The sequence below is a fragment of the Serinus canaria genome, chromosome 2 (genome assembly GCF_022539315.1).
Source record: "Serinus canaria isolate serCan28SL12 chromosome 2, serCan2020, whole genome shotgun sequence".
Classification (NCBI taxonomy): domain Eukaryota; kingdom Metazoa; phylum Chordata; class Aves; order Passeriformes; family Fringillidae; genus Serinus; species Serinus canaria.
The window spans coordinates 1,005,323-1,030,522 of NC_066315.1; the positions used below are offsets into that span (position 1 = coordinate 1,005,323).

Here is a 25,200-nt window from a genome sequence, read left to right on the forward strand (position 1 = left end):
GGGACTGATAGAGCTTGGCTCTTTGCTGTGGGACCTGGCAACAGGACAAGAGGAACAGGCAGGAAACTGATGCTCAGGAAGTTCCACCTGGACAGGAGGAAGAACTTTCACCCTGGGCAGTGACTGAGCCCTGGAACAGATTGTCCAGAGAGGGAGTCTCCCTCACTGGAGATATTCCAGAATGGTCTGGACACAATCCTGTGCCATATCGTCTGGGTTAACCCTGACTGAACAGGGAGGTGAGCCCAGAGGAGCCACTGACCCATCCTGGGATGGGATGGGGATGGTGTGGGGTCTGGCTGTCGATGGGATGGGGCTGTAGATGGGCTGGGGCTGGGGCTGTAACCGGGCCGGGCCGGGGTCTCTCGGCGCAGCGCCGCGGGCGGGGCGGCGCGGGCTGCGCGGGGCCGGCAGGGGGCGCTGCGGCGGAGGCGGTGAGGGGCGGCCATGGCCCAGTGGGGCCGCGCGCAGGTACCGGCGGGACCCCCCGGCACCGGCACCCCCGTACCCCCCGCGGGACCCCGGGCCCGGCCGCCCCTCACCGCCCTCTTCCCCCCACAGCAGGACCCCGAGTGGGCGCCCGAGGCCTGGCAGAGCGCGGGCCCCGATCCCGGCGCGGGCCCCGGCGGGACGGCTCCGGCGGGGCTGTCGCTGCGGGCGGTGGCGGTGGCGGAGCGGCGGCTGGAGCGGAGCGTGGAGGCGGCGGAGCGGCGGCTGGAGCGGCTGGAGCGGCGCGTGGCGGGGCTGGAGCGCACGGTGCGGGCCGGCGGGGCCCGGCTGGCCGCGCTCCTCAGGGACAACTCCCGCCGCCTCCGCCGCATCCAGCGCCAGCTCCGCCGCTGCCGCTGCGGGGGCAACCGCACCGGCACCGGGACCGGCACCGGGACCGCCCGGGAGCGGACACAGGTAACCACCACGGGGTCGGGGCCCAGGGAACCGGGACGGACCCTCACGGGGGCAGGATGGGGCCGGGGGACGGGAACCAACCCCAGGGTATGAGGAAAGGAACGGGCACCGGGGAATGGGGATCGGGCTGAGCCCACGGGGACAGAGACAAGCCCTGAGGAGTGGGAACGGGGACGTGCCAGCGGTGGCAGGGACAAGTTCTGGGTAATGGGATGGGGATGAGCCCATGGTAATGAGTCCCAGGGAAAGAGATGTGATCTCAATGACAGGGATGGGGTGCAGGTAATTGGGACAAGCCCCAGCTGATGTGGACAAGCCCCAGATATCAGGGACATGCCAGCGGTGACAAACGGGGACAATCACCAGCTAATGGGAATGTGCCGAAGATGGTCAGGGATGTGTCCCAGCTTTCAGGGATGTGCTCAGTGTGACACGGACAGGCCACAGGTGACAGAGATGTGCCTAAAGCAGTGGGAAAGTGCCCCAGGTGACCATGTGGGAAATGCTGTTGGCTCTCAAGAGCTGCATGAAGCCAGATGGACATGGCTGGTCTGGTGCTTGTCCCTGTCCCCAGGGAAGAGGGGGCCAGGACACCTGCCCCAAGTGTTTCAGTCATATTTCAGGGCCCTGTTGAGGTGATGTAGGATGGTGCCATTGTCCCACTCCCACCTGAGGTGTCACTGGCTGCCAAGATGGATTCTGGCAAACTGCCCCTGCTCTGGGGAGGAACAGCTGAGCCTTGCTGGGATGTCTGGGGATGTCCCCCCTGTCATGGCTCTGTCCATAGGAGCTCCAGACCCCCAGGGGCTCAGGGAGGGGCTCAATGGGGACCCCCAGGTGGAGCCTCCTGTACTTCCAGGTGCCAGCGGCGGGCGAGGCTGAGGAGGCCACTCTGCTGGAGCAGGAGCTGGGGAGCGTGGGCAACCAGGAGCTCCGTGGGATTGCCAGGAAGGGGAACTACGAGGCCATGGTCCCTCCCGGTGAGGATCACTCAGATCATGTCAGAAACATCATCATCTCTGGGCTGATGCAGCCTCCAAACCCTCCACACATGGAACTTGGGGGATTCCAGGTGACATGTCCTGTGGCCAGTGTTCCTGCACTGTTTTTTCCTGGGATATGGCCTGTACATGGATCACCCTGCAGGGATTTGCTGGAGAGCATCCTCCATTTTAGTACTCATTCATTTTGGGCTGAAATTTTAGGGCTTGAGTGTCCATCAGGCACTTCCTGGGATAAGCAAAAATCCCGTGCCTGGTTTGGTTACCAGTGGCCTGTGTGATCAGATGTCCTGGAATTCCAGGACCCCGCTTTGGGCTGTCAGCAGTTCATCCCATTGCTCCCTCCTTCCCAGGGCCCGAGGATGCTGGTTCCAAACCTGCACTGCTGCCACCAGCCGAGGACAGGGAGGATCCAGGGAGCCCTGGGCTGCTGGAGAAGGGAGCGGTGCCAGGACAGCTTGGTGACAGTGAGTGACAGCGAGGGGGGCTGAGGATGGGCACTGACAACCTGCCCAGACTGGGCAGAGTTCTTAAGGAGGGAAAATGGGAAAACCTGTGGCAAGGTTCAGTGAGGGTGGCTCTGGAGCTAGGTACCTGCGGGTGGATGCTCCCTCCTGTTTTGGGGGGGCTTTGCTTTGATCCTTTTCCCTGGATTCATACTCTTAAACTCTGCCATTCCTGATGGGGTTCTTTCCAGGATGGAGGACTCTGCACCTCAGCTTTGCCTTCACATTCTCTCTGGTTTGGTTTTTTTGTGAGGATTGTATTGTCAGTCCATAGTGTCATTGAGTCCAGCATGCCCAGGGCAGTGGTGAAGTCTCCATTCCTGGAAGGACTTAAAAGCTGGGTGGATGTGGCTGTTGGGGACACGGGACAGTGGTGGCCTTGGGAGTGCTTGGTTGATGATTGGACTTGATGATCTTGAAGGGCTTTGCAAACCTCCCTAATTCCATGATTCCATTATGTCCCTGAGGTCCAACAAGCTGCCAGGTCAACCCCCTTCACCTCATCCCCTCCTGGGAATTCCTTCCCTGCTCCCTTTTGTTCTTTGCCAGTTCCTTTCTCCTCTGCTCCCGCTCCCACTCTGGAGCAGCAGGCACGGGAGGCCTTCCCTTCCCGGGAATGAACTCCGCTCTCTCCACAGGTGAGATGATCGTGATCAAGACGGAAGAGCAGCAGCCGCAGGAGGATGGAGCCGAGCTCCTGGCGCTGCCGATGGTGCCCGCGGTCAGGCTGGACGAGGAGGTTCCCCTCAGCCAGGAGCAGCCGGTTTCCTGGGAGAGCCACGGCGTGGCCGGGCCGAAGGCGGCCGGAGAGGGCTTGGGGGAATTCTGCCTGGGGGAATTCAAGCCGGTGGTGGTGCCGGTGGAGGCTCACCCTGCCCCGGGGCTGCCCTTCCCAACGGAGCACGCGCTGGGCGCGGGCACGGAGCAGCCGTTCGCGCTCGCCCAGGGAATGCCGCTGGGAGAAGACCCCGCGGCCGAGGTGGCGTCGCCGCGGCCCGGCTGGGAGCAGCCGAGTGCCCAGGACGATCCCCGGGCGCTGCCGCCGGGCTGGAAGAGCGTCCGGCTGACGCGGAACCTCCTGGCCCGGCAGCAGAGCCGGGAGAGGAAGAGCAACGGCTCCTTCATCTGCACATCCTGCGGGAAGAGCCTGGCCCACCACGCCGCGCTGCTGCGGCACCAGCGCCTGCACACGGGCGAGCGGCCCTTCCAGTGCCCGGCCTGCGGCAAGAGCTTCAACGAAAAGTCCAACCTCAACAAGCACTACCGGATCCACACCGGGGAGCGGCCGTACCGCTGCCCCGCCTGCGGCAAGGGCTTCGTGCAGAAGCACCACCTGCAGAAGCACCAGCGCATCCACGGGCCGCAACTCCGCAGCGCCTGGCCGGGCCGGCCGGCGCGGGGCAGCACCGCCGGGGAGCGGCTCTACCGCTGCATCGAGTGCGCTGAGAGCTTCCCCCAGAAAGCGTCGCTGGAGGAGCACCAGCGCCGGCACACGCAGCAGCGCCCCTTCCAGTGCCACGGCTGCACCAAGAGCTTCCGGCACCGGCAGTCGCTGAACCACCACCAGAAGGTGCACGCCGTGGCCGCCTCTCCGGCCGGCAGCTTGCCGGGACACGAGCCGGAGCTGGAGCCCTGCGAGGCTCTGAGCCAGGACAATCGGTAGCCAGAGGGCTGGAGAAGGCGAGGAACAGCGGTTCTTCAGCGAGGAACACACCGGGCAGCTGGGGCTTGTGGCAGCACCGGGAGTTTGTGCACGATGCTGTGGGACTTGTGGCACCACCTGGGTCTCGGGAGGAGGAGGAGGGAGCCTGCTGGGCTGTTCGGCGTGGAAGAGCTCAGGGTGGGATGGGACTGGCCCCGAGGCAGCAGAGGAGGGTCAGTGACTGTTGCTGACCCGGTGGTGCCGCTGCCCCGTGGATTCAGCAGAGAGTGACTGTGTCAGATCCCATGGTGGAACTCGGGTTGTTTGAACACCACCACTGTGCAGGGAGGGGGGCTGGGAGTGCTCAGTGGCCTGGGGGCAGCTGATAGCCCCGGGAAGGCTGTGCTGGCTGGGTGGCCGGACCAGAGAATCAGATAAAAGACTGAGCTGACTGGTCTCCTGTTGTGCTCCGGGGAAGCTGGGGGGTGACATCCCAGGCTCAACAGGGATGGGGCCATCAGGGGAGGAATGCAGAGCTACCTGCTGGGAATGTGGAGCAGTCCCACAGGAATCCCCCACAGGATTCTCAGTAGGATCTGGGCACGAGGGACTCCCTGGCAGTGCTGAGAGACATGTCCCACCCATGGTGGCCAGGGCTACTCCATCCCCTGCCCTTCCCTGCTTCCTTCCTGGCTGGCATTCCACAACTCTCCGATGGCTTGGGGGCTCTGCAGCTGCTGGCAGTGACTCCCGAAACCCTCCTGCTGAGAGCTGTCCTGGCTGATCCCAGTTCTGTGCCCACAAGCACCAGTGCAGCCCCCAAAGCAGCCAGACATAGAGACAAATACTTTATTGATTCCACAGCCTGAGAAAGGGATCGGGAATGTCGCACGAAACTGCTCCCAGTCACAGCAGATTTAGAAATGCCAGGCTGGGGCTGCTGGCCTGCTCTTCTGCTGGCCTTCAGCACCAGCACACCAGCTCAGCCATGCCCCTGGGATCAACTGGGGAGCACTGGGATCTCAACCTGGGCAGGGATAACAGGGATAACCAGCCACTGGCTCACTGCCAGATCCATGGTCATGTGTCTGCCAGTGGCACCCCTCCCAGCTCCTGCTGCAGGCTGGGAATGCTCCACACTGTAATCCCAGGGGCAGGAAGTGTGAGACACCAGCCCAGAGGAGCAGTGGGATGTTGTGTGTATTCTTATTGAGCAGCTCAGACGCTGCTGTCCATCCCATGGAGCAGGAGGTGGCTGAGGATCTCACCTGGATGTGGCACAGGTGTTCCCCCAGCTCCCAAAGCTTCCCCCAGCAGCACCATCACACCTTGGGAGTGACTCGGAATGGAAGATGGGAAAAGCCTACCAGTGCTCACTGCTCAAGGAGGGACAGAGATCTCACAATATCAAATAATTCCATTGAACAACTCGAAACAAAAACCCTGAAAAACAAAATGCAAGAGTCCCAACAGCTGCTCCACCGTGTCCGTGTGGCGCTGGCTCCGGGCGGGAGGTGCTCCCTGTGCACACCCAGCACGTGGGAGGCACGTGGGGCTCTGGCCACGGACACTGCTCTGGTGGCTCCAGGGGACACTGGGGCAGTGCCAGGCCTGGCTTCCACTGGCTGCCTCTGGGTAGGTCCCCTCTCCCTGACTGAGGTAGCTGCAGAACTGTTTTCCCATAGGATTCATTAAGGTGGGATTTTGGGCAAAAGGGGACAAGCTGCGGTTGGGAGAGTGGGAGTTTCCTCCAGAGCTGAGGGGCTGCTCCGTGCAGGCAGATCCACGGGGATCCAGGTGCTGCTGCAGCATGGGGCTGGCTGACCCGTCAAGTATTCCTAAAATCACTCTGCACCCGTGCAGGATGGTCCTGAGGGTGCCTGTGGCCTTCCTCATGGACCTGCCGGCATCCCTGGAATATGCCAGCACAGAATATTGGGGTTTGGTTTGTCATATGGATCTTCCAGTGCAAAGCTCCAGTGTTCCCAGTCTGCTGGAGGGGCTGTTGGCTGATCTCCTCTCCAGGGTGGGGGTGGCAATGATGGCCAGGACGCGGTGGGGTCTCAGAGATGTCACTCTCCATCTGGTGTCTCAGTCAGGACGCTTGTTCCATGGAGCAAAGGGCTGCACGGGAATGCTGCCAGCTCCATCCCCTTCTCCCTGCCCTCTTCAGTTGTGTTTCCGAATGCAAGGGATCAGCTCCAACATCAAAGAATGCAAAACCTCTGCTCCTGTTTGACCAGGATTCACCTGGTCATCTCCCAGGAATGTCAGCTTGGGAAAATTCCAAGTATCAGCCAACAGGAACAAGTCAGTGGAATGGTGAAGCATTATGGATCACTGGAGACTTCTGCAATTTGCTCTCTGTTGTGGTTTCCAAGCTTCCCATTCTTTCTACAACCAGGAAGCTCCTAAAACACAGCAGATTTCCATTCTCAGTGTCCCACCAGTTGCAAACCCAACAAACTCGCAGCTTCCTTCCAGGGACACGCACAGCTCAGATCTGTCCTGGCTTCTGCCATCTGTCATTTCTCTGTCATCTCCGAAGCCACTGCCCTGGATCCCAGCTGGACCACGGGCTGCACGGCTTTCCTGATGCAGTCAGGGAGCGGGGAGCCTTTGCCCGGGAGCCCCAGTGGCGTTGTCCCCAACAGCAGCACATTGGGCAGGCTCGCTTTTGCAGCCTCAGGGCTCCCATTCTCTTCGGAAGGCCTCCTCTGAGTCTCGGGAGCTTGCTGCTGCAGGGATGCCGGGATAGCAGCGGCGGGCTGGGCCTTGGCCTCCCGCTGGAGCGCGGCCAGAGCCCTCTCGTGGATCTTCTTGTGGCGCAGCAGGTGATTGCTGCGGGTGAAGCACTTGTTGCAGGAGCTGCAGCAGTAGGGCCGGTCCCGCGCGTGGGTCTGCAGGTGCCGCCGCATCGACGTGGTGCAGGACAGGAACTTCTTGCAGTGGGGGCACTTCTGCCTGGGGTTGGGCGGCTGCACGACCCCGGAGCCCGACAGGCCCTCTCTGTCTGGCTCCTCCTTGGGCTGGCCCAGCCAGGCCCCCCCGGCGTGGCCGGCGCCGCACAGGTCGCGGCGCGGGCGGACGCGCAGCTCGGGGTGCACGTTGCCCCAGACCTTGGCGCCGAAGGCTCTGTCCTTGATGTGGATGCTGCGGTGGAGGTCCAGGTGCCGTTTGGTGCTGAAGCCGATCTCGCACACCGGGCACTCGTAGGGCCCCTCCTTGGCGTGGCTGCGCTGGTGGATGATGAGGTTGATCTTGAGGCGGAAGCGCTTCCCGCACTCCGTGCAGGGGTGGGACCATTCCCGCACGTACCCGCGCCGGCAGTTGCCCATCAGGAGGTTGCTGGCCTCGCACCGGTTTGGCTTCTTCTTCATCTTGGCTTTCACCAGCTCGTTTTTGGGACACTTCTGGATCTCTGAGCCGGGAGAGGGTGTGGATTCCTCTGCCAGCAGCTCAGGCTCCTCTTCCTTCACCTTGATGTCCTCGGGAGAAGCGCCTTCGCACGGTGTTTCATCTTCCATGGATAAGGCTTCCTCTGGAACAGAGAGACACCGTGCTGGTGTCAGCACCAGTGTGACACAGCACCAGGGCCCCTCCCTGTGCTGGCACTGCCAGGGCACTTCCAGTCCCTGAGGCAGCTCTGGGCTTCTCATGACAAGAAAGACATTGAGGGGCTGGAGTGTGTCCAGGGAAGGGAACAGAACTGGGGAAAGGTCTGGAGCCCCAGGAGTGGCTGAGGGAGCTGGGAAGGGGTTCAGCCTGGAGGAGGCTCATGGGGGGCCCTTGTGGCTCTGCACAACTCCCTGACAGGAGGGGACAGCCGGGGGGTTCAGGCTCTGCTCCCACGGAACAGGGATAGGGCAAGGGGAAATGGCCTCAAGCTGTGCCAGGGGAAGTTCAGGTTGGATACTGGGAAAATTCCTTCCCCAAAAGGGTTGCCCAGCTGTGGCACAGTGGCCCAGGGCAGGGATGGAGTGCCCATCCCTGGAGGACTCCCAGGCTGAGCCCTCCGTGGGTGCCATTGGGACCAGTGCCACAAGGGACCCACCTCTAAACCCACGTGATGTTGCAGGAAAAAATAAAAAGAACCCCTGAAGCTTCATTTTTCCTCCCTATTTCAAGCCCATCAGCTCTGGAAGCTGCTTCCCACCCACCTGCCAAGCCCGTGCCCCCAGCACAAGGTGACTCACCAGTGTCAGGCTCTGCCAGGTCCTCCTCCATCTCCATGTCCTCCTCTGCCACCGTCCCCAGCTGATGGTCCCCCAGGGACATCACATTCATCATCAGGATTGGGAGCTCTGTTTGCAGGGAACAGGGATTTGAAAGACCCATGGGGACCTCCCAGGTCCCCACTCCAGCAGTATGAACCAGAGATTGCTGGGAGTGTGTGGAAAAGCTGGAGAAAGCTGCAGCTCAAGAGCCAGGATGTGGATCAGCTACCAGGAAAATTCCTTCTGGAAAGGGCTGTCCAGCCCTGGAACAGGCAGTGCTGGAGTCCCTGTTCTGCAGGATGTGTGGATGTGGCACCTGGGGACATGGGGCCTTGGCAGTGCTGGGGGACAGTTGGACCCAGTGATCTCAGAGGACTTTCCCAACCCCAGCAATTCTGTGGAAGGGCTGGAAGGTGTCAGGAGGAACTGGAGTGAAGCCACACATGGGCCAAAAGCAGAGGGAGGGCTGGGAGGGAAGGACACAAGGTGCCACATGCCACCACCTCACAGAGCAGCCTCACCCCACCAGCTCCACAGGCTGCATTCCTGTGTCCAGACCCTCTTCCACTGTCCTGTGACAGCATCCCAAGGCTCCCTGGCGATGCCTCTCCAAGCACCAGGGCCATGCACCTCTGCCCTGGACACTGCCAGAGCTCCAGAGAGCTGGGGAAGGGGAAGCACATCCTCTCTGGCACGCGTGGAACTCACCTGGGCCAGCTTCCATGGGCATGGGATCCTCTCCCAAAGCCTCTTCCTGCTGTTCCATCTCTCCTGCTGTCTGTGGGGGCTTCTGATTGTTGGGGACACCTGTCTGGAGGGGGTTCTGACTGTCCCCAGTCTGTGTCTGAGGCAGTGTCTGGCTGTCCCCACTGTGTGCCTGTGGGGACTTGGGGCTGTTCCCAGTCTGTGTCTGCAGGGGGTTTGGGCTGTTCCCACTCTGTGTCCTTGGGGACTTTGGGCCGTTCCCACTCTGTGTCCTTGAAGACTTTGGGCTATTCCCACTCTCTGTCCTTGGAGACTTTGGGCTATTCCCACTCTCTGTCCTTGAAGACTTTGGGCTATTCCCACTCTCTGTCCTTGGAGACTTTGGGCTATTCCCACTCCGTGTCCTTGGGGACTCTGGGCTGTTCCCACTTCGTGTCCATGAGGATTTTGAGCTGTCCCCAGTCTCTGTCTGTGGGGAGTTCCAGCTGTCCCCAGTCTGCATCTGTGGGGTTTTCTGGCTGTTCCCACTTCGTGTCCATGAGGATTTTGGGCTGTCCCCAGTCTCTATCTGTGATGGGTTCTGGCTGTCCAAATTCTGTGTTTGTGGGGTTTTCTGGCTGTTCCCACTTCGTGTCCATAAGGATTTTGGGCTGTCCCCAGTCTCTGTCTGTGGGAGGCTCTGGCTGTCCCCAGTCTGCATCTGTGGGGTTTTGTGGCTGTTCCCACTTCGTGTCCATGAGGATTTTGGGCTGTCCCCAGTCTCTGTCTGTGGGGGGTTCTGGCTGTCGCCATTCTGTGTCTGTGGGGTTTTCTGGCTGTTCCCACTTCGTGTCCATGAGGATTTTGGGCTGTCCCCAGTCTCTGTCTGTGGGGGGTTCTGGCTGTTCCCACTCCGTGTCCGTGGGGATTTCGGGCTGTTCCCAATCTGTGTCTCTGGGGGTTTCTGGCTGTCCCCACTCTGTATCTGTGAGGTTTTCTGGCTGTCCCCATTCTGTGTCCATGAGGGCTCAGGACCCTTTTCATTGCTGGGCTCTTCATCCCTCTCGCTGCAGGTTGGGCTGTTAGGCTTGGACTTGGCACCATCTGTTCCCAGGGCACAGAACAGGGGCTTTATTAGGATCTGCACTTTTATCCTGCCAGATTCCCAAAGTGAGCCTTGTCCCCTCTCCCAGCCCCAGCAGAGACACAAACACCTCCAAACCCAATGGCAGAGCTGCCTCCTTGGCCCTGGGCAGGATCCACAAGAGAGAAGCTCTGAGTAACAGAACATGAACCCCAAAGATGTCCCTCTGTGTCCCTTTTCCTCTCCTCCAGTCCAACTCCTAAACTCCCCCCTGGACTCCAGGTGAGTTTTCCCATGGGACAGCACCTGCCCAGCTTCTCCTGGCGTGTCTTTAAGCTTCCCAGCTCCTCAGTCCTGCAGGAAAGAGCCCTCAAACACGGCTCTTCCCACATCTCCGCTGCTCCCAGCTCTGTCTGGGTCTGTCCCTTTCCAGCACCTCCCACCTTCCGGCCCAGCCCTCCCACTCTAAATCCACGCCCCAGGGCTCCCCACACTCCTCTGTTCCCCCAGGACAAGCAGAGCAGCTCCAGCCTCCTCCTCCCACCTCAGCTCCCAGTTCCTCACTTCCCAGCACGTTTCCTGTCCCTCCACAGCAGGCAGGAATGTCCCTGGAAGCCCCACTCTTACAGGAGGCCTTTCCCACTGCTCCAGACCCTCCTGCAAGGCTCTGATCACTCTTCTCCACGGGATTCATCCCACCAAGCACAACCATTCCTCTCGGAATGAAGATTCAGGTGCTCTGGGGTGCTTTAGTCCATGGAGCAAGCCCTTCCTTCCTCAGGAAGGGGAGATCTCCAGGAACAGCCACCTCCTCCCGGCACCCACCTGGGGCAGCTCCCATGGGGCTTCCATCTCCTGCAGCCTTGTCTGCCTCGTCCCTCTCTTCTGCTGCCCAGAGGGGCTCCTGACCATCCCCAGTCTGTGCCCATGGGTGCTCCTGACCCTCTTTGTCACTGAGCTCTTCATCTCTCTCCATCTGGGACAGGATCTCGGGCTTGGACACGGCGTAGTCTGGTCGTGGGGCAGAGGATGGGGGGTTGATTAGGATTTGGCTGTGTCTTTAGTCTGGCACATTCCAACAGTGACCCTTGTCCCCTGTCCCAGTCCTGGGGAGACACAAACACCTCATCCCTACTCCAAACACCTCCTTGGCCCCAAGGCAAGACCCACCCCCAAGCACAGAGGCAGCTGAGGCGGAGAGGATCTTAACCAGCAGAACATGAACTAAAATCCCAAAGGAGGGAAAAGCTTTGGCTGGAACATTTCCCTCTAGTGGAAGTCAGGGAAACCTCCCACTATCCCAGGTTGCTTCAAGCCCCATCCAGCCTGGCTCTGGACCCTGCCAGCGATGTGGGCAACCTGGGCCAGGACCTCACAGCCTTCCAACCCAGGCTATTCCACGATTCCATGAGCTCCAGCTCCCCAAGCCTTACCCAGGGACACCAAGGTCTCATAGTTGCCCCTCATCACGGCCCTGTACAGATCCTTCTGCCAGCGCTCCAGCGTCTCCCACTCCAGCTCGTTGAAATACACCGAGATATCATCGAAGGTGAGCGGCACCTGGAATCACAGGGAACTCCCTGGAACCACGCCTGGCTCGGGACACATCCAGACCCGCTGTGGGGACACGCAGGAGCTCGGCCCCCAGCCCTTGCACGGTCCCAAGATCCCTCGGAAACGTCGCTGCTACCTTGGGGATCTCTCCGCCGGAGGCGGGGGGCAGGCGCAGGATCCAGAAGTTCCTGTTCTTGAGGATGTTCTCCAGGTTGAGCAGGCGCTGCTGCAGCTGCCCGTAGCCCTGCAGGAGGGTGCTCAGGGCGGCCAGGCCGCTGCCCAGCTCCCCGACCAGGTTCTCGCAGGCCAGCAGCCGCCGCTCCGCCCGCTCCGTGCGGCTCCGCAGCTCCTGCAGCTCCGACGGGGCCGTGCCCGGCGCCGCCTTCCGCCGGAGGCTGCCCGACACCTGCGGGGGATGCAGGGTCAGGGGCCTGGCCACGGCCCTGGCCACAGGGTGGTCAGGGAATGGGGACCGGCTCGGGACCCCCGGTAGCCCCGAGGGATGCCCCAGACCCCAAATCCGCAGGGATCTGCCAGAGCCTGGCCGCCACCCCTGCGACCCCGTCCCCACCTTCCCACGGAGCAAAGGGAGACCCCCTGAGCAGACACCCCAGGGGAACCCCCCCGGAGCAGCACCTTTGGGGGGTGCCCCCATTCCACCGGTCCCAGGAGCAGCGTCCCTGGGAGATCCCCTCACCCCCGTGACCGGCGTCCCCGAGGCAGCCCCATCCTCCCGAGCTGTCACCCACTGCCAGGATCCAGAGGGACACCCCTGGCTCCCAGACCCCGCACCCCTGGGGACTCCGCCAGCACCCCCCTCCCCTGGGGGACCCCTCAACCCCCAGAACCAGCTTTCCCGGAGACCCCCGAGCTGTCACCCCCCCAAGGACCGCCCCGTGCCACCTCCTTCCCCCCATCCCCAGGACCCTGAGGGACCCCCCTGACCCCCAGTGCCACTTCCCCCTGGGACCCCCGCACGCCCCTGACCCAGCACCGCTGCGGCCCGCCCCGTCCCGTGTCCCGTCGCGCATCCCGGCCCGTGGCCCGTGGCTCGGGCGGGCCCTGACCTGCGCGGGCCCCCGGCGGGACATGGCCGCGGCCGCCACCGCCGCCTCGGGCCCCGCGCCCGCGCCGCCACCGGGCCCGCAGAGGGCGCCGTCCGCCAGAGCGGCACCGCGCGGGGAGCGGCGCCCCCTGGCGGGCGGGAGGAGCAAGAGCGGGCGGGGCGGGGCCACGTTGGGGGCGGGACCGGAACAGGGGCGGGGTCGGGTAAGGGGTGGGGTCATGACTGGGGGCGGGGCCGGGCCCAGGGTCACCGAGGCGGGGGTCACCGGGGCCGGGGCCACCAAGGCCGGACCTCCGGCCACTCCCCGGGCCCTTAACTGGGAGCCCTGCGGGACCCCTGGACTAGCCCCACGTCCTCTGGGAGCAGCATTCCCGGGAGATCTCCCCATCCCTGTGATCCAGCATCCTTGGGGGTCCGCCATTTCCCTGAACTGGGAGCCCTGAGGGACCACCAGGGCCGGCACTGCTGGGGGATCCTCCAGCCCCACCTCCCCCGGGACCAGCATTCCTGGGGGATGTCCCCATCCCTGTGATCCAGTATTCCTGGGGAATCTCACCATCCCTGTGATCCAGCATTCTGAGGAACCTCCCATGCCCTTGGACTGACATTCCTGAGGGAGCCCCAGGACCAGCACCCCTGGGGTTCCCCCGCAGTCCCCCTGTGCAGACACCCCACGGGTTGGCTCCGACCCCCGGTGTCCCCGGTGCCCCCACACTGCCACCCTGCCCAGCCCAGCACCGGGCGGCTCTGTCGGGGCTCACCCACCCAGCGTGTGTCCCCCCCAAACGCATCCGCTCCCTCCGGTGTGCCGGCTTTATTTGGGGGCTTGGCAAGGCCGGGGCGGCTGCCCCAGAAGCATTTTGGGGGGTGGGAAGGGCGGGGGGCTCAGCGCAGAGGAGGGAGCGGGCGGCTGAGCTCTCTGCTGCCGTGGGGCTGCTCCTGCTGTCCAGCGGCATTCCCAGGTTCAGGCATCGCTCCCGCCGCGCTCTCGGCTGCTCGGGGACTCCTGCAACGCCCCGCGGGGGCTGTCGGGGGGTCCCTGCCGGGCCCGGGCTCCTGCCGGGGCTCCGTTGTCACCTGTCACAGCAGCGGGATGCGCCCGGGGTGTCCGGCGGGCTGGGCCGGCTCCGGGCTCTCCCTCCTGGCTCTGCCCTGCGGGAGTGAGCGCGGCGTCACACGGAGCCCGGGATACGGAGATCCCATCCCATCGCATCCCATTCAGACCCCGTCCCGTCGCGTCCCGTCCCACCCCGTCCCATCCCATTCAGACCCCGTCCTGTCCCGTCCCACCCCACCCCCATGCCATGCCATGCCATGCCATGCCATGCCATGCCATGCCATGCCATGCCATGCCATGCCATGCCATGCCATGCCAATCTCCATTCCCACCCCATTCCCGGGCAGCCCCGGGCACGCTCCGGTACCTCCAGTCCCTTCCCGCTCCGTGCCCGCCTGCCCGGCTGAGCAGCCTCCTCCTCCCGGGAATTCCAGGGCATCGACTGCGACTCCTGCGGGACACACGCGGGTGTGGGAGCCCCATCCCCCGACCCCATTCCCGCATTCCCGCATTCCCGCAACCCGGCTCACCTCGCTCAGCACGGAGAAGCAGCCGGAGCAGGGTCTGTGCGGCCGCCGCCGGCCCTGCGGGGGGAAGGCGGGATCGGCATCTCCCGGAGCGCAGCGGGGAATGCGGGCAGGACCGGGAATGCCGGTGAGCCCCTCGGTCCCGCCGTGCCCTCCCCGGGATCTCCCGCGGCTGCGGGGGGCCCGGGAGCGCCGAGCCCATCCCCGCATGGACGGGGAGTCTGGAAAAGCTGCACCCCGGGATTTGCCCGGGTTCGGTGCTGGAACAGCCCCGAAGGGCGGGAGGGGGCACGGGCTGCTGCCCGCCGAGCCAGGGCCGTGCCCAGCTCTGGCATTCCCGGCCGCGTTATTCCCAGTTTTACCCCTCTCCGCACACCACCGACCTCTCTCCCGCGTGCCGCCATCCCGGAGCCGCCGTGCTCAGCTCCGGCCACTCCGGCCACGGCCACGGCCACGGCGCAGAGCAGCCACAGCCTCATGGTGTCCCCGCGGCTGTGCCGGGCCCGCGGCCACTGCCCTGCCTGGACATTGGCCCCGATGTCACCACGGTGACCCCGGAAAGGTCACTCGGGGCCGAAGCTGCCGGACACAGGGAGAGGAAAGGGCCGGCTCTGGATAAGGGATGAGCTGGAGGAAACTTCTCCCCAAAACTCTGCCTTGGGGGTCCTGCTCTTGCTGCACCCCTCTCACAGGGTCCTGGAATCCTGGCATGGCCTGGGCTGGCAGGGGATTCAAGGATCATCCTGCCAACAGCAATTCCAGATCCTGCTGCTGTTGCTGCAATAACCCCACAATTCCAGGTTCTGGGATTGTTGTTAAACCAAACCAGGCTCACTGTATCCATTTAGTGATGAGCAATTAGTCCTGGCCACTCCTGAGAATCCCTAGGATACAATGGAATTTGATTAATTCCAAATTTCTGGCTTTTGGTGGTGCAGATGTGAAGAGCAGAGGAATTCCATAGGGAATTCCAGGGGGTAGATGGAGGTTGCTTGCAGGGGGTTGGTGGAAAGGGAATCATGGACAAGCTGCACACAGGAAATACAGAATCGTCGGGAAATTTACACAGAAGCAGGAAATCTGGAGGAGGCGAATTTGGGAGGCGGCAGGGAGGGAATGTGCGGGCAGCAGGGAACAAGAGCGCAGGCCTCAGGCAAGGCCATGGGAAATCCCGGAGTCGGGACCAGATCTGAGAGATCTCTGGTGGAAAACCTGAGGATTCTCACGCTAAATTTGGGATTTGGGGAGAATCGGTGACTCTGGAGACCAAACGGGATGCGAGCGGGCTGCATCCGGGAAGGGCTCGGCCTGCGCTCGCAGGGAACGGGGACAGGACGGGAGGGAACGGCTTCAGGGGAGGGACACCGGGACAATCCCTCCAGGGAAGGGCTGGGCCGCGTTCGCGTTCGCATTCCCGTTCCCGTTCCCGTTGCCATCTGACCCCGGCCCTGCCTCACGTGCCGGGGTCACCGCAGCGCTTCCGGGCGCCGCTTCCGGCTGGGCCATGGCGGCGCTTCCGCTGTGGGCGGGGCCTTTGCCGGAAGCGCGTGCGGGAGAGGCGGCGGGAGGCGCCGGGACCCCCCCGGAGCCCCCGGGCCCCCCGAGACCCACGGGGCACCCCGGCCGCCATGGCGGGGCAGGCGCAGGTAGGAGCCGGGAGCTGCCAGGGGGAGCCCCGGGCCGCCCTCGCCCTCGATGTGCGGACCCCCAACCCCCCTCCCCCCCCCGGATCCAGGGGGGTCCCGCAGCGCCCCCTCAGCAGCTGCTGGCGGGGCTCGGCCTCCAATGGCCAGAGACCCCCTACCCCCATCACCCCCCCAGCCCCATCCCGAAATCCCAAATCATCCCCCCAAATCACCCCCGATCCCACCCCATCACCCCCTCCATTGCCCCCATGAAATTCCGCCCTGAGGATCCCCCTCACCCCCACCCCATCCCTCCCCACCCCCCAAAATCCTCATCATTCCCCAAATCCCCACCAGCCCCTAAAAACCCCCATTCCATGCCCCCAATCCCACCCCCATCACCCCCAGCCCAAAACCCCTCTCACCCCCACATTCCCCCCACATCCCTCCCCTCCCTCTCTCTGCCCCTGTTCCCCCATCCCCACTGGGATTTCCTGGGATGGGCCCTGGGGGCCACAGGGGCCTCTGGGAATGTCCCCAGCCCAGCTCCAGGTGGCCTGGGGTCCTGGACTATCCCAGTCCCACAGGAATCCCGGAGTGCTCCTGGTAGGAATGGTAAAACACATCTCAAGGCGTTGGATTCCTGTGTTTGGCGCTGGATTCCAGCCTGTCCTTCTCCCAAATCCATAATTCCCACCCCAGTGGGGAACACACCTTCTTGGGACAGCCCCATCCGTGGCCTCACGTCCTGGGAGCTCCTTTGGGCGAGGAAAGGCTTCTCCTGCTGGGAGGGATGGGGTGATCCCTGTGGAGGGGGTGATCCCTGAGGGAGGATTAGATCTGTGAGGGAGGTTTAAATCCTGAGGGACGATTTGATCCCTGAGGAAGCTGTGATCCGTGAGGAGGGTGGGATCCCTGAGGGAGGATTAGATCCCTGAGGAGGGTATGAACCCTGAGGGAGGATTAGATCCCTGAGGGAGGATTAGATCTGAGAGAGAAGGTGTGATCTCTGATGGAGGATTTGATCCCTGAGGGGGTGTGTGATCCCTGAGGGACACTGTGTTCCCTGAGGATTTGATGCCTGAGGGAAGGTGTGATCCGTGAGGAGGGTGGGATCCCGGAGGGAGGATTAGATCCCCGAGGAGGGTGTGATCCCTGAGGGAGGATTAGATCTGTGAGGGAAGGTGTGATCTCTGAGGGAAGCTGTGATCCGTGAGGAGGGTGGGATCCCGGAGGAGGGTGTGATCCATGAGGGAAGCTGTGATCCCTGAGGGAAAATTTGATGCCTGAGGAGGATTTGATCCCTGAGGGAAGCTGTGATCCATGAGAGAAAGTGTGATCTCTGAGGAGGGTGCTGTCCCTGAGGGAAGATTAGATCCTGAGGAAGAATTGATCGCCAAGGTAAGCTGAGATCCCTGAGGGAGGATTAGATCCCTGAGGAGGATTTGATCTCTGAGGAGGGTGTGATCCCTGAGGGAGGATTAGATACTTGAAGGAGAATTAGATCCCTGAGGGAAGCTACGATCCCTGAGGAGGATTTGATCTGTGAGAAAGGATTAGATCCCTGAGGGAAGGTGTGATCCCTGAGGAGGGTGCTGTCCCTGAGGGAAGATTAGATCTTGAGGAAGAATTGATCGCCAAGGTAAGCTGTGATCCCTGAGGGAGGATTAGATCCCTGAGGAAGCTGTGATCCCTGAGGAGGATTTGATCTCTGAGGAGGGTGTGATCCCTGAGGGAGGATTTGATCTCTGAGGGAAGCTGCGATCCCTGAGGAGGATTTGATCTCTGAGGGAGGATTAGATCTGTGAGGGAAGGTGTGATCTCTGAGGGAGGATTTGATCCCTGAGAGATGATTAGATTCTTGAGGGAAGATTAGATCTCTGAGGGAGGGTGTGATCCCTGAGGGAGGTTTACATCACTGAGGGAAGCTGTGATCCCTGAGGGAGAATTAGATCCCTGAGGAGGGTGTTATCCCTGAAGGGAGAGTGTGATCCCTGAGGGAGGGTGTGATCCCTGAGGGAGGGTGTGATCCCCGAGGAAGGTGTGATCCCCGAGGAAGGTGTGATCCCTGAGGGAGGGGGTGATCCCTGAGGGAGGGTGTGATCCCCGAGGAAGGTGTGATCCCTGATGGAGGGGGTGATCCCTGAGGGAGGGTGTGATCCCTGAGGAAGGTGTGATCCCTGAGGGAGGGGGTGATCCCTGAGGGAGGATCAGATCCCTGAGGGAGGGTGTGATCCCTGAGGAAGCTGTGATCCCTGAGGGAGGGTGTAATCCCTGAGGGAGGGTGTGATCCCTGAGGGAGGGTGTGATCCCTGAGGAAGCAGTGATCCCTGAGGAAGGGTGTGATCCCTGAGGAAGCAGTGATCCCTGAGGAAGCTGTGATCCCTGGTCCCGTGGCAGGTGTCGATGGCCTTCGAGGACGTGGCGGTGTTGCTGAGCCGGGCCGAGTGGGACGCGCTCACGGCGGGGCAGCGGGAGCTGTACCGGGATGTTGTGTCCGACACCTACGAGCTGCTGACCTCTCTGGGTAATCCTGGGAACCACCCTAGCCAGGGCTGCCCTCAGATCCCACCCCAGCGCCTTCCAGAGTGCTGAATCCCAGAATCCCACAGTAGCTGAGGTTGGAACGGGCCTTGGAGATGGCAGAGTCCAACAATTCCCCAACACTGCTAAAGCCACTACTAATCCATGTCTCCAAGTGTCTCATCCTCACAGCTTTCCAATCCCTCCAGGGCTGGACAACCATTCCTGTGAGGAGTTTTCCCTTCCCTTCTGATCAGGGAGTTTAGTGCTAGAAAAGGTAGGATTTGGGTCTGGGTTTGAACACCCCTGGAAATGATTCCCTAAGATCAGGGAGCACGGTGGGATGTCCCACCCCTGGGATAAGCAGGAGACATTCCCTCCCTGGGAAAGCCTGTCAGTGGAACTGGGAAGCTGTGGAACTTCCCACACTTCCATCAGGGCTCTCAGGAATAAATCCCTCTCTGGCAGCAGCTCCGGTTTCTCCCCCGCTTTTCCCACATCCCAGAGGTGCTTCCATGCACGGTGAGGCATAGCTGAGGTGTCCCAGTCCTTGGTTTTCCTGTGATCAGGGACAGTCCAATGCTCTCTGTCCCATTCCCAGGTTATCCAGGCCCCAAACCTGACATCCTGCACCGGCTGGAGCGCGGGGAAGAGCCATGGATCTGCTCATCCCCAGGTGAGCAGCAACATCCTGACCCTGTGGGATGGAATCCACATGCAGGATGGGGTCAGGGCTTCCTGCTCCATCCCCATGGCTGTGGAGAAGTCAGGATTCCTGGTGGGGACAAGGACAGGGCTCTTCCTTCATTCTCATGGGTGTGGAGAGTCAGGATTCCAGCCTGGCCTGACATCTGCTGTTTTCCCTGCAGGACACGCTGGGAGCTGGCTGGAGGAGCCTTCCTCTGGCTGGTGGCCCAGTGCCAGCGGGTACCAGGGGTTGGAGACCTCTTGTCCAGGTGAGTCCTGCTCCTTCCTGCTCCAGCCCCATCCCTGAGCCACTCCCAGGGCTTCTCCCACTGCGGGGCTCCCCTGACGTCTGGCAGAGGTTGGGATGTGGAGCCCAGGCAGTCCCGGACTGGGAAGAATGGATGTTCCTCTCCCTGCTCCAGCCAGGAATGATCCAACCCCTTCCCACCTCTCTCTCAGCAGGATGGAGCACGTTGTGGTGTCTCCAGGACAAGAACTTCCAGAAGTTGTATGACTGTCACGAGGGAAGGAGTGAATTCCCGTCAGAAGCAGACAGTGGAGTGGGGAGCCAAGCCCAGCCATGGCCTGTGAAGGAGGAAGTGGAGGATAAACCTGGACCCATGGAAGACCTAACCCACAGCGGGACAATCCCGCTTCATTCTATGATGGAACAGCAGAGCCTGCATCCTTGGGAAGAGATGTCGGATGGCCCTGGGGAGAGGAATCACGGGAATGCCCAAAACCATGGACACAATGTCGGAGAGGCAACGCTTCTCCTGGGAACCCAGGGGCTGCGGGTGGAGGAGCGGCGAGCGGCAGTGGCGAAGGACCACGGCTACTGCCTCCGGAGTGAGCCGGGCACGCCCTGCACCCCCCGGCTCTGCTGCCTGTGGGAGCACAACTACTGCCAGCAGCGCTGGGATGGGGGCAGCCGCGAAGCCGCGGGCAGCCGCGAGGCTGGGGGCAGCCGTGAAGCCGCGGGCAGCCGCGAGGCTGGGGGCAGCCGTGAAGCCGCGGGCAGCCGCGAGGCCGGGGGGAGCCACAAGGCCGGGGGCAGCCGCGAGGCCGCGGGCAGCCGCGAGGCCGGGAGGAGCAGCGAGGGCAGCACCCTCCAGGCTGTGCGCCGCCGGCTGGCACGGCGGCAGTCCCACTGGCGCAGGACATTCCGGAGAGCCAGGGAGATCCTGCGGCACTACCAGCCCTATTGGAGGTTGGGGTTTCCCTGGAGAGACCGCTCCAGCTCCGGCGGTGCCACACAGGGGACAAAGCCCAGGGTTTGTCCTCCGACGGATGCTGCCGCGCCGCGCCAGCTCCAGCACGCCGGGAATGCTGAGGGGGTGACATTGGACGCACGACGTGCCCCGGAGGGGATTTTGGGAACTGGGAGTTCACCCCCTGCCCAGATCCTGGATGCAGGGGTGGGGAAGGAAGTGAAGCCTCTGGAGCATCCCGGTGCCAGGCAGGAGCTTGAAGGATATGCGGAACTCCAGAAATCACAGGAGGTGTCACTCCAGGATGTGTTCCGGAACGTGCTGAAGGCGGTCAGGTACATACTGGACTCCCTGTGCCAGAAGTTTGAGCTCCAGGGGGTCTCCCGAGGGAAGAGCATCTGGCCCATCATCATCCAGATTGACAACTTGACGGAGATCAGGAAGCTCTGACTCCCGGGGGGAAACTGGGATTGGATTCACTGAGGCACAGCACTCAATCCCCCCTAGTTCCGGGGGGTTCAGGAGGAGAAACGTGGCAGAGGTGGATTTGGGGAATGTAAAACTGGGAATGTGGGGCCTGCCCTGAACTGGGATTGATTGAGAGGCTTTGGAGAAAAGCAGTGGGAAAGGGGAGGATTTGTGTGGCTCAAAAGAGGAAGGAAGGAAAAGTGAGCATGGGATCCTGAAATCCTGGAATGGTTTGGGTTGGAAGGGATGTTAAATCCGTCTCTAAAAACCAACCAGAGGTCAGGCTGTGTTCCTGTCACCAAAACAATGGGAAAAACAAAACTCCAACAATGTTTTTATTGTTAGACAATATTTTATTGTTCCTCATTTCTGGCTGGGATTATTTCACCCACACGTGGCCTGGGTGTGCAGAGAAAATCATTCCATGACAGGCGAATTTTACTCAATTTTCTCCAAACTTTACCCAGTCCAAAACCCACAGAAGTCTATTGGTTCAATGCTCATTGGTTCCAAATTGCAGAGTTCTCAGAATTTGGTTTCTTATTGGACAGGGATTCTTTTGCCTCTGATGTTTATTAGGCCCTCACTAATTTATTCATCAGCCTTTTCCAGCCCCAGGGGTCTGGGGTAGATGTTCCTCGATGTTTGCTGATGGTTGTTATCTTTTTGGGTGTCTTTTGGGCTATTCCCAGTTTGTTGAGATGTTAAGCTTATCAAGCCTCACAGAGGGGAACAATACACCTAAAAAATATTCCTCTAATTCACTTCTCCAAGGCAAAGGCAAACTGAGCCTGACTAGAGAAATAAAATATATTTTAAATGTTGTGTAGTTGCCAACACTGCCAAGGAAAACGTACAGGATGAGGGGAAACAGCCTTGAGTTGTGCCAGGGAGGGTCGGGTTGGGTTGGGTGGAGGGGTGGATATAGGAGAGGACAAAGGAAAGTTTAGTTCCAGTCGTGTGGAAGCTTTTTCCTGGGAAATCCAGCCTGGCCTGAATTCCCAGCAGCTTTTGGAACCTCTGGAATTGGATTATGACAAGGAAAAGGTGATTTCTGGGATGTTCTCCAATGCCTTCCCAGGGGCCTGGTGCTGTTATGGGGAGAGAAGGAAGCTCCAACAAATTCAAGCAAACTGAGCCCATGGATCCATTCCCTTTCCCAGATCTCCATGGAACTGGGGCTGGCCTGGGGAAAATCTGGGATGCCTGAATTCGGGATGCTCCCACCATGGCTGGTGCTGGTTTTGGCAGGAGGATGTTCCTGACAGCTGGGGGGTGCTGACTTTGGGGCTTTCAGCATTCTCCTCCCAGATCCCAAATCCTTCTGAGGGAGCTGGAGGGGCTCATCCTGGAGAAGAAGAGGCTCAGGGGGCACCTTCTGGCTCCTGCAATTCCCTGGAGGGAAGTTGGAGCCAGGAGGGGTCAGGCTCTGCTCCCAGGGAACAGGACAAGAGGGAACGGCCTCAAGGGCAGGTTCAGGTGGATATTGGGAATGTTCCTCTTGGAAAGGGATCTCCAGCCCTGGCCCAGTTGCCCAGCTGCCCAGGGCATGGGTGGAGTCACCATTGCTGGAGGGATTGAAAAGCGCTGTGGATGTGGCACCTGGGGACACGGGGCAGTGCTGGGCTTGGACTCGGGATCTCTGAGGGCTTTGCCGATCTCAGCAATTCCATGACTCTGCAATTCCTGTAAGGACATTCCCGCCCTTCAGTGCTGGCGGATGGTGCAACGGGACTTTAAAGCCAATAAAACCGGTGAAATGTCTCGGGAGCCGCTGTGTCCCGGCTCCAGGCGCGTTTGAGGGCCGGGACTCCGCGTCACCTTACCCTCACCTTCCCCCATCCCGGGTTCGCCCCAGGACCCCCGACCCGCACCGCGCGGAAGCGGCGGCACCGCCCACCAATCGCGGTGCGAGCTTCACATCACATGCCACGCTCCGCCAATCACAGCACCCGCCGCGCTGCCCGGATGCTGTCCGGCCTCTCAACATGGCGGCGCCCTGTGAGCGCGGGAATCCGCAACTTCCGGGTCGATGCGCGAGGTTACGATGAGGGCGTGGCCTAACGCGGAAGCGCCCGTGCGTGTTGACCGAAGTGACCACGCCCCCTCCGGCGCGGTTGCCATGGAGACCAGGGAGGTGCCGTCGCCGTGGAAACCGGGGCCAGGCCCGGAGCGGGAAACGGGGACCGGGCAGGGACCGGGCAGGGACGGAGTCGCTGCAGAGATCCAGAGCAGGCCCCGGAGCTGCTGCAGGGCTAGAGCCAGGTTGGAGAGCTGGGAATGTTCCCCTGAAGAGGAGAAGGCTCCAGGGAGAGCTCAGAGCCCTGCCAGGGCCTGAGGGGGCTCCAGGAGAGCTGGAGAGGGACTGGGGACAAGGGATGGAGGGACAGGGCACAGGGAATGGCTCCCACTGCCAGAGGGCAGGGATGGATGGGAGACTGGGAATGAGGAATTCCTGGCTGGGATGGAATTCCCAGAGCGGCTGTGGCTACCCCTGGATCCCTCTCAGTGGCCAGGGTCAGGCTGAACGGGGCTTGGAGCAGTGGGATGTGTCCCTGCCCAGGGCAGGGGTGATGTGGAATGGGACTTGTGTTCCATTCCCACACAAACACCCCAGGATGATTCCATGATGGACCAGCTGTGCCCTCACTTCCGTATCCCAACATCCCAGACTCGCTGGGCTGGAAGGACCTTAAAGCCCATCCAGCCCCCACCTGGGACTGGGAACCTTCCAGAGCCCAGGTCGGATCAGGGTCTGGCTGTGGGAGCGGCTCCAAGACAAACCCGGGGCTGTTCCGGAATGAGGAGGGACAGCTCAATCCTGGGAAGGGCAAACAAACCCCGAGTCAGATTTATGAGCAGGGAATTTCCCCAGCTCAGGGCTCGGGGTTTGTTTTGATTTACTGTCCCTGTCAGAGGTGGGAGACGTCCTGGGAATCACAACTTCCCAAGGAAAACTCACTGAATTTTTCCTTTTTTATTCCTAAAATGGCCTCCAAGGATTTTGTGGCTTTTTGGAGCCTGCTCAGGGCTGGCACAGGCAGCTAAAAATGAAATTCAAATATTTCACATCTATTTTGAAACTCTCTTGCCGTTAAATCCTAGGTGGGATACATGGAGAAAATGGGAATAACTGAGGAGTTTGGAGGGGGCTGGGAGGATTTTGGAGGGAATTCAGAAGGAATTGAAGAATTTGGAGGGAGTCTGGGAAAGAACAGGGAAGAATTTGGAAGAAATTATAGAATTTAAAGGGAATTTGTGAGGAATGGGGGATAGTTTGGAAGGAATTGGGAAAGACTTGAAGGGAAGCAGTGAGACCAATCAATCCCTGGGGATGTGTTGGATCCCCATCCCTGGAGGTCAGCCTGGATGTGGTGCAGGATGATCCCACCCTTCTCCGTGGAAGGTTGGACCTGGCTGCACCTGGAATGTTCCGAGGTCAGGTGGGGTTTGCTGCAGGGCAGGGACTGACACCGTCCCTCCCTGGGCACTTCCCGGTGCCACTCCCGGTGTCGTTGTCCCCGTGTGATTTATGAGGATGTTTTCCACTGCTGGGTGTCTCCTGGGGGCCCGAGCCGAGGGTCACCCTCGGGGCAGGATCCTGGGTGTCCTCTGAGCTTCCTGCTGCCCTGTTTGCAGAGGGGACAGGCCACAAATCAACCCCGGGCTGGAAAACCCCGTCTGTCTGCAGAGAATCAAGGGGAAAAATCCTCGGAGGCCAAAAATCCCAACCATCCCCAGCACTGCCGGGGGCAACCACTGACACTGTCCCCAAGTGCCACATCCACAGGGATTTTAAATCCCTTCAGGAATGGGGACTCCCCCCTGCCCTGGGCAGCTGTGCCAGGGCTGGACAGGCTTTTTGAGGAAGGAATTTTCCCAAATCCAGCCTGAACCTCCCCTGGCCCAGCTGTTTCCCCTTGTCCTGTCCCTGTTCCCTGGGAGAAGAACTCGACCCTCACCTGGCTCGGACCTTTCATCCCCACCACGCTCTGGGCCATCCACGGCCAGTGTGGGAAATGGATTTGTAGGGAATTCTCCGAGCCTGACAGAAGGCTCACAGTGTGTGCATCTGTGTGCAAACTGAGATAAGAAATGCTGACTTAGAAAGGCCATGGAGTAGGTCAGACATTGCTGAGGGAGAAATGGGACTGGAAACAAGTTTTAAAGGATGGCCTTGCAAATAAGACGGGATACTTTGGAGAAGTAGAACTATGAAAGATTAAAAAGTGATTTTAGATGATTGACTTTAAAACATTTACAGCATGGTGTGGCAAAAGCTGATAGGTCAAGAAACAATTATAATGTGTTGTAATTAGGGAATGGTTGGGTTTTGATTGTGATGGTGTGAATTATAACATCTGTGTTGTCTCACCCTTCTCATGAGACTGAAAATGGAATAAAAAATTTTAAAACACCTCTCAGTTGCCCCATCTCTGGGT

General features: G+C 60.9%; 3 protein-coding genes across 4 annotated transcripts; 2 read left to right on the forward strand and 1 right to left on the reverse strand.

The window, feature by feature from the left end:
* The first annotated feature begins 447 nt into the window (after window positions 1-447).
* On the forward strand, window positions 448-4,512 carry LOC108961508 (zinc finger protein 777-like). The gene is made up of 4 exons (XM_050970394.1): window positions 448-906; window positions 1,766-1,886; window positions 2,261-2,374; window positions 3,052-4,512. Exons 1-4 carry the CDS (start codon window positions 448-450, stop codon window positions 4,074-4,076), a joined length of 1,719 nt encoding a protein of 572 aa, XP_050826351.1. The 3' UTR covers window positions 4,077-4,512.
* A 378-nt stretch (window positions 4,513-4,890) lies between these two features.
* Window positions 4,891-12,762, reverse strand: LOC103813030 (zinc finger protein 777-like). 2 transcript variants are annotated; one of them, XM_050971638.1, is made up of 7 exons: window positions 12,662-12,762; window positions 11,731-12,000; window positions 11,474-11,600; window positions 10,866-11,051; window positions 8,981-10,060; window positions 8,252-8,359; window positions 4,891-7,596 (listed from the first exon to the last, which is right to left on the reverse strand). In XM_050971638.1, the coding sequence occupies exons 1-7, from the start codon at window positions 12,683-12,685 to the stop codon at window positions 6,581-6,583; spliced, it is 2,811 nt and encodes a 936-aa protein (XP_050827595.1). In that variant the 5' UTR covers window positions 12,686-12,762; the 3' UTR covers window positions 4,891-6,580. The 2 variants fall into 2 exon arrangements, with proteins under 2 accessions (XP_050827595.1, XP_050827593.1); XM_050971636.1 differs by lacking the exon at window positions 12,662-12,762 and having other exon boundaries at window positions 11,731-12,493.
* A 2,757-nt stretch (window positions 12,763-15,519) lies between these two features.
* LOC108961509 (uncharacterized) lies at window positions 15,520-20,740 on the forward strand. The gene is made up of 6 exons (XM_050970395.1): window positions 15,520-15,648; window positions 15,720-15,890; window positions 18,270-18,396; window positions 18,994-19,068; window positions 19,262-19,348; window positions 19,539-20,740. The coding sequence occupies exons 1-6, from the start codon at window positions 15,520-15,522 to the stop codon at window positions 20,738-20,740; spliced, it is 1,791 nt and encodes a 596-aa protein (XP_050826352.1).
* Window positions 20,741-25,200: the final 4,460 nt, after the last annotated feature.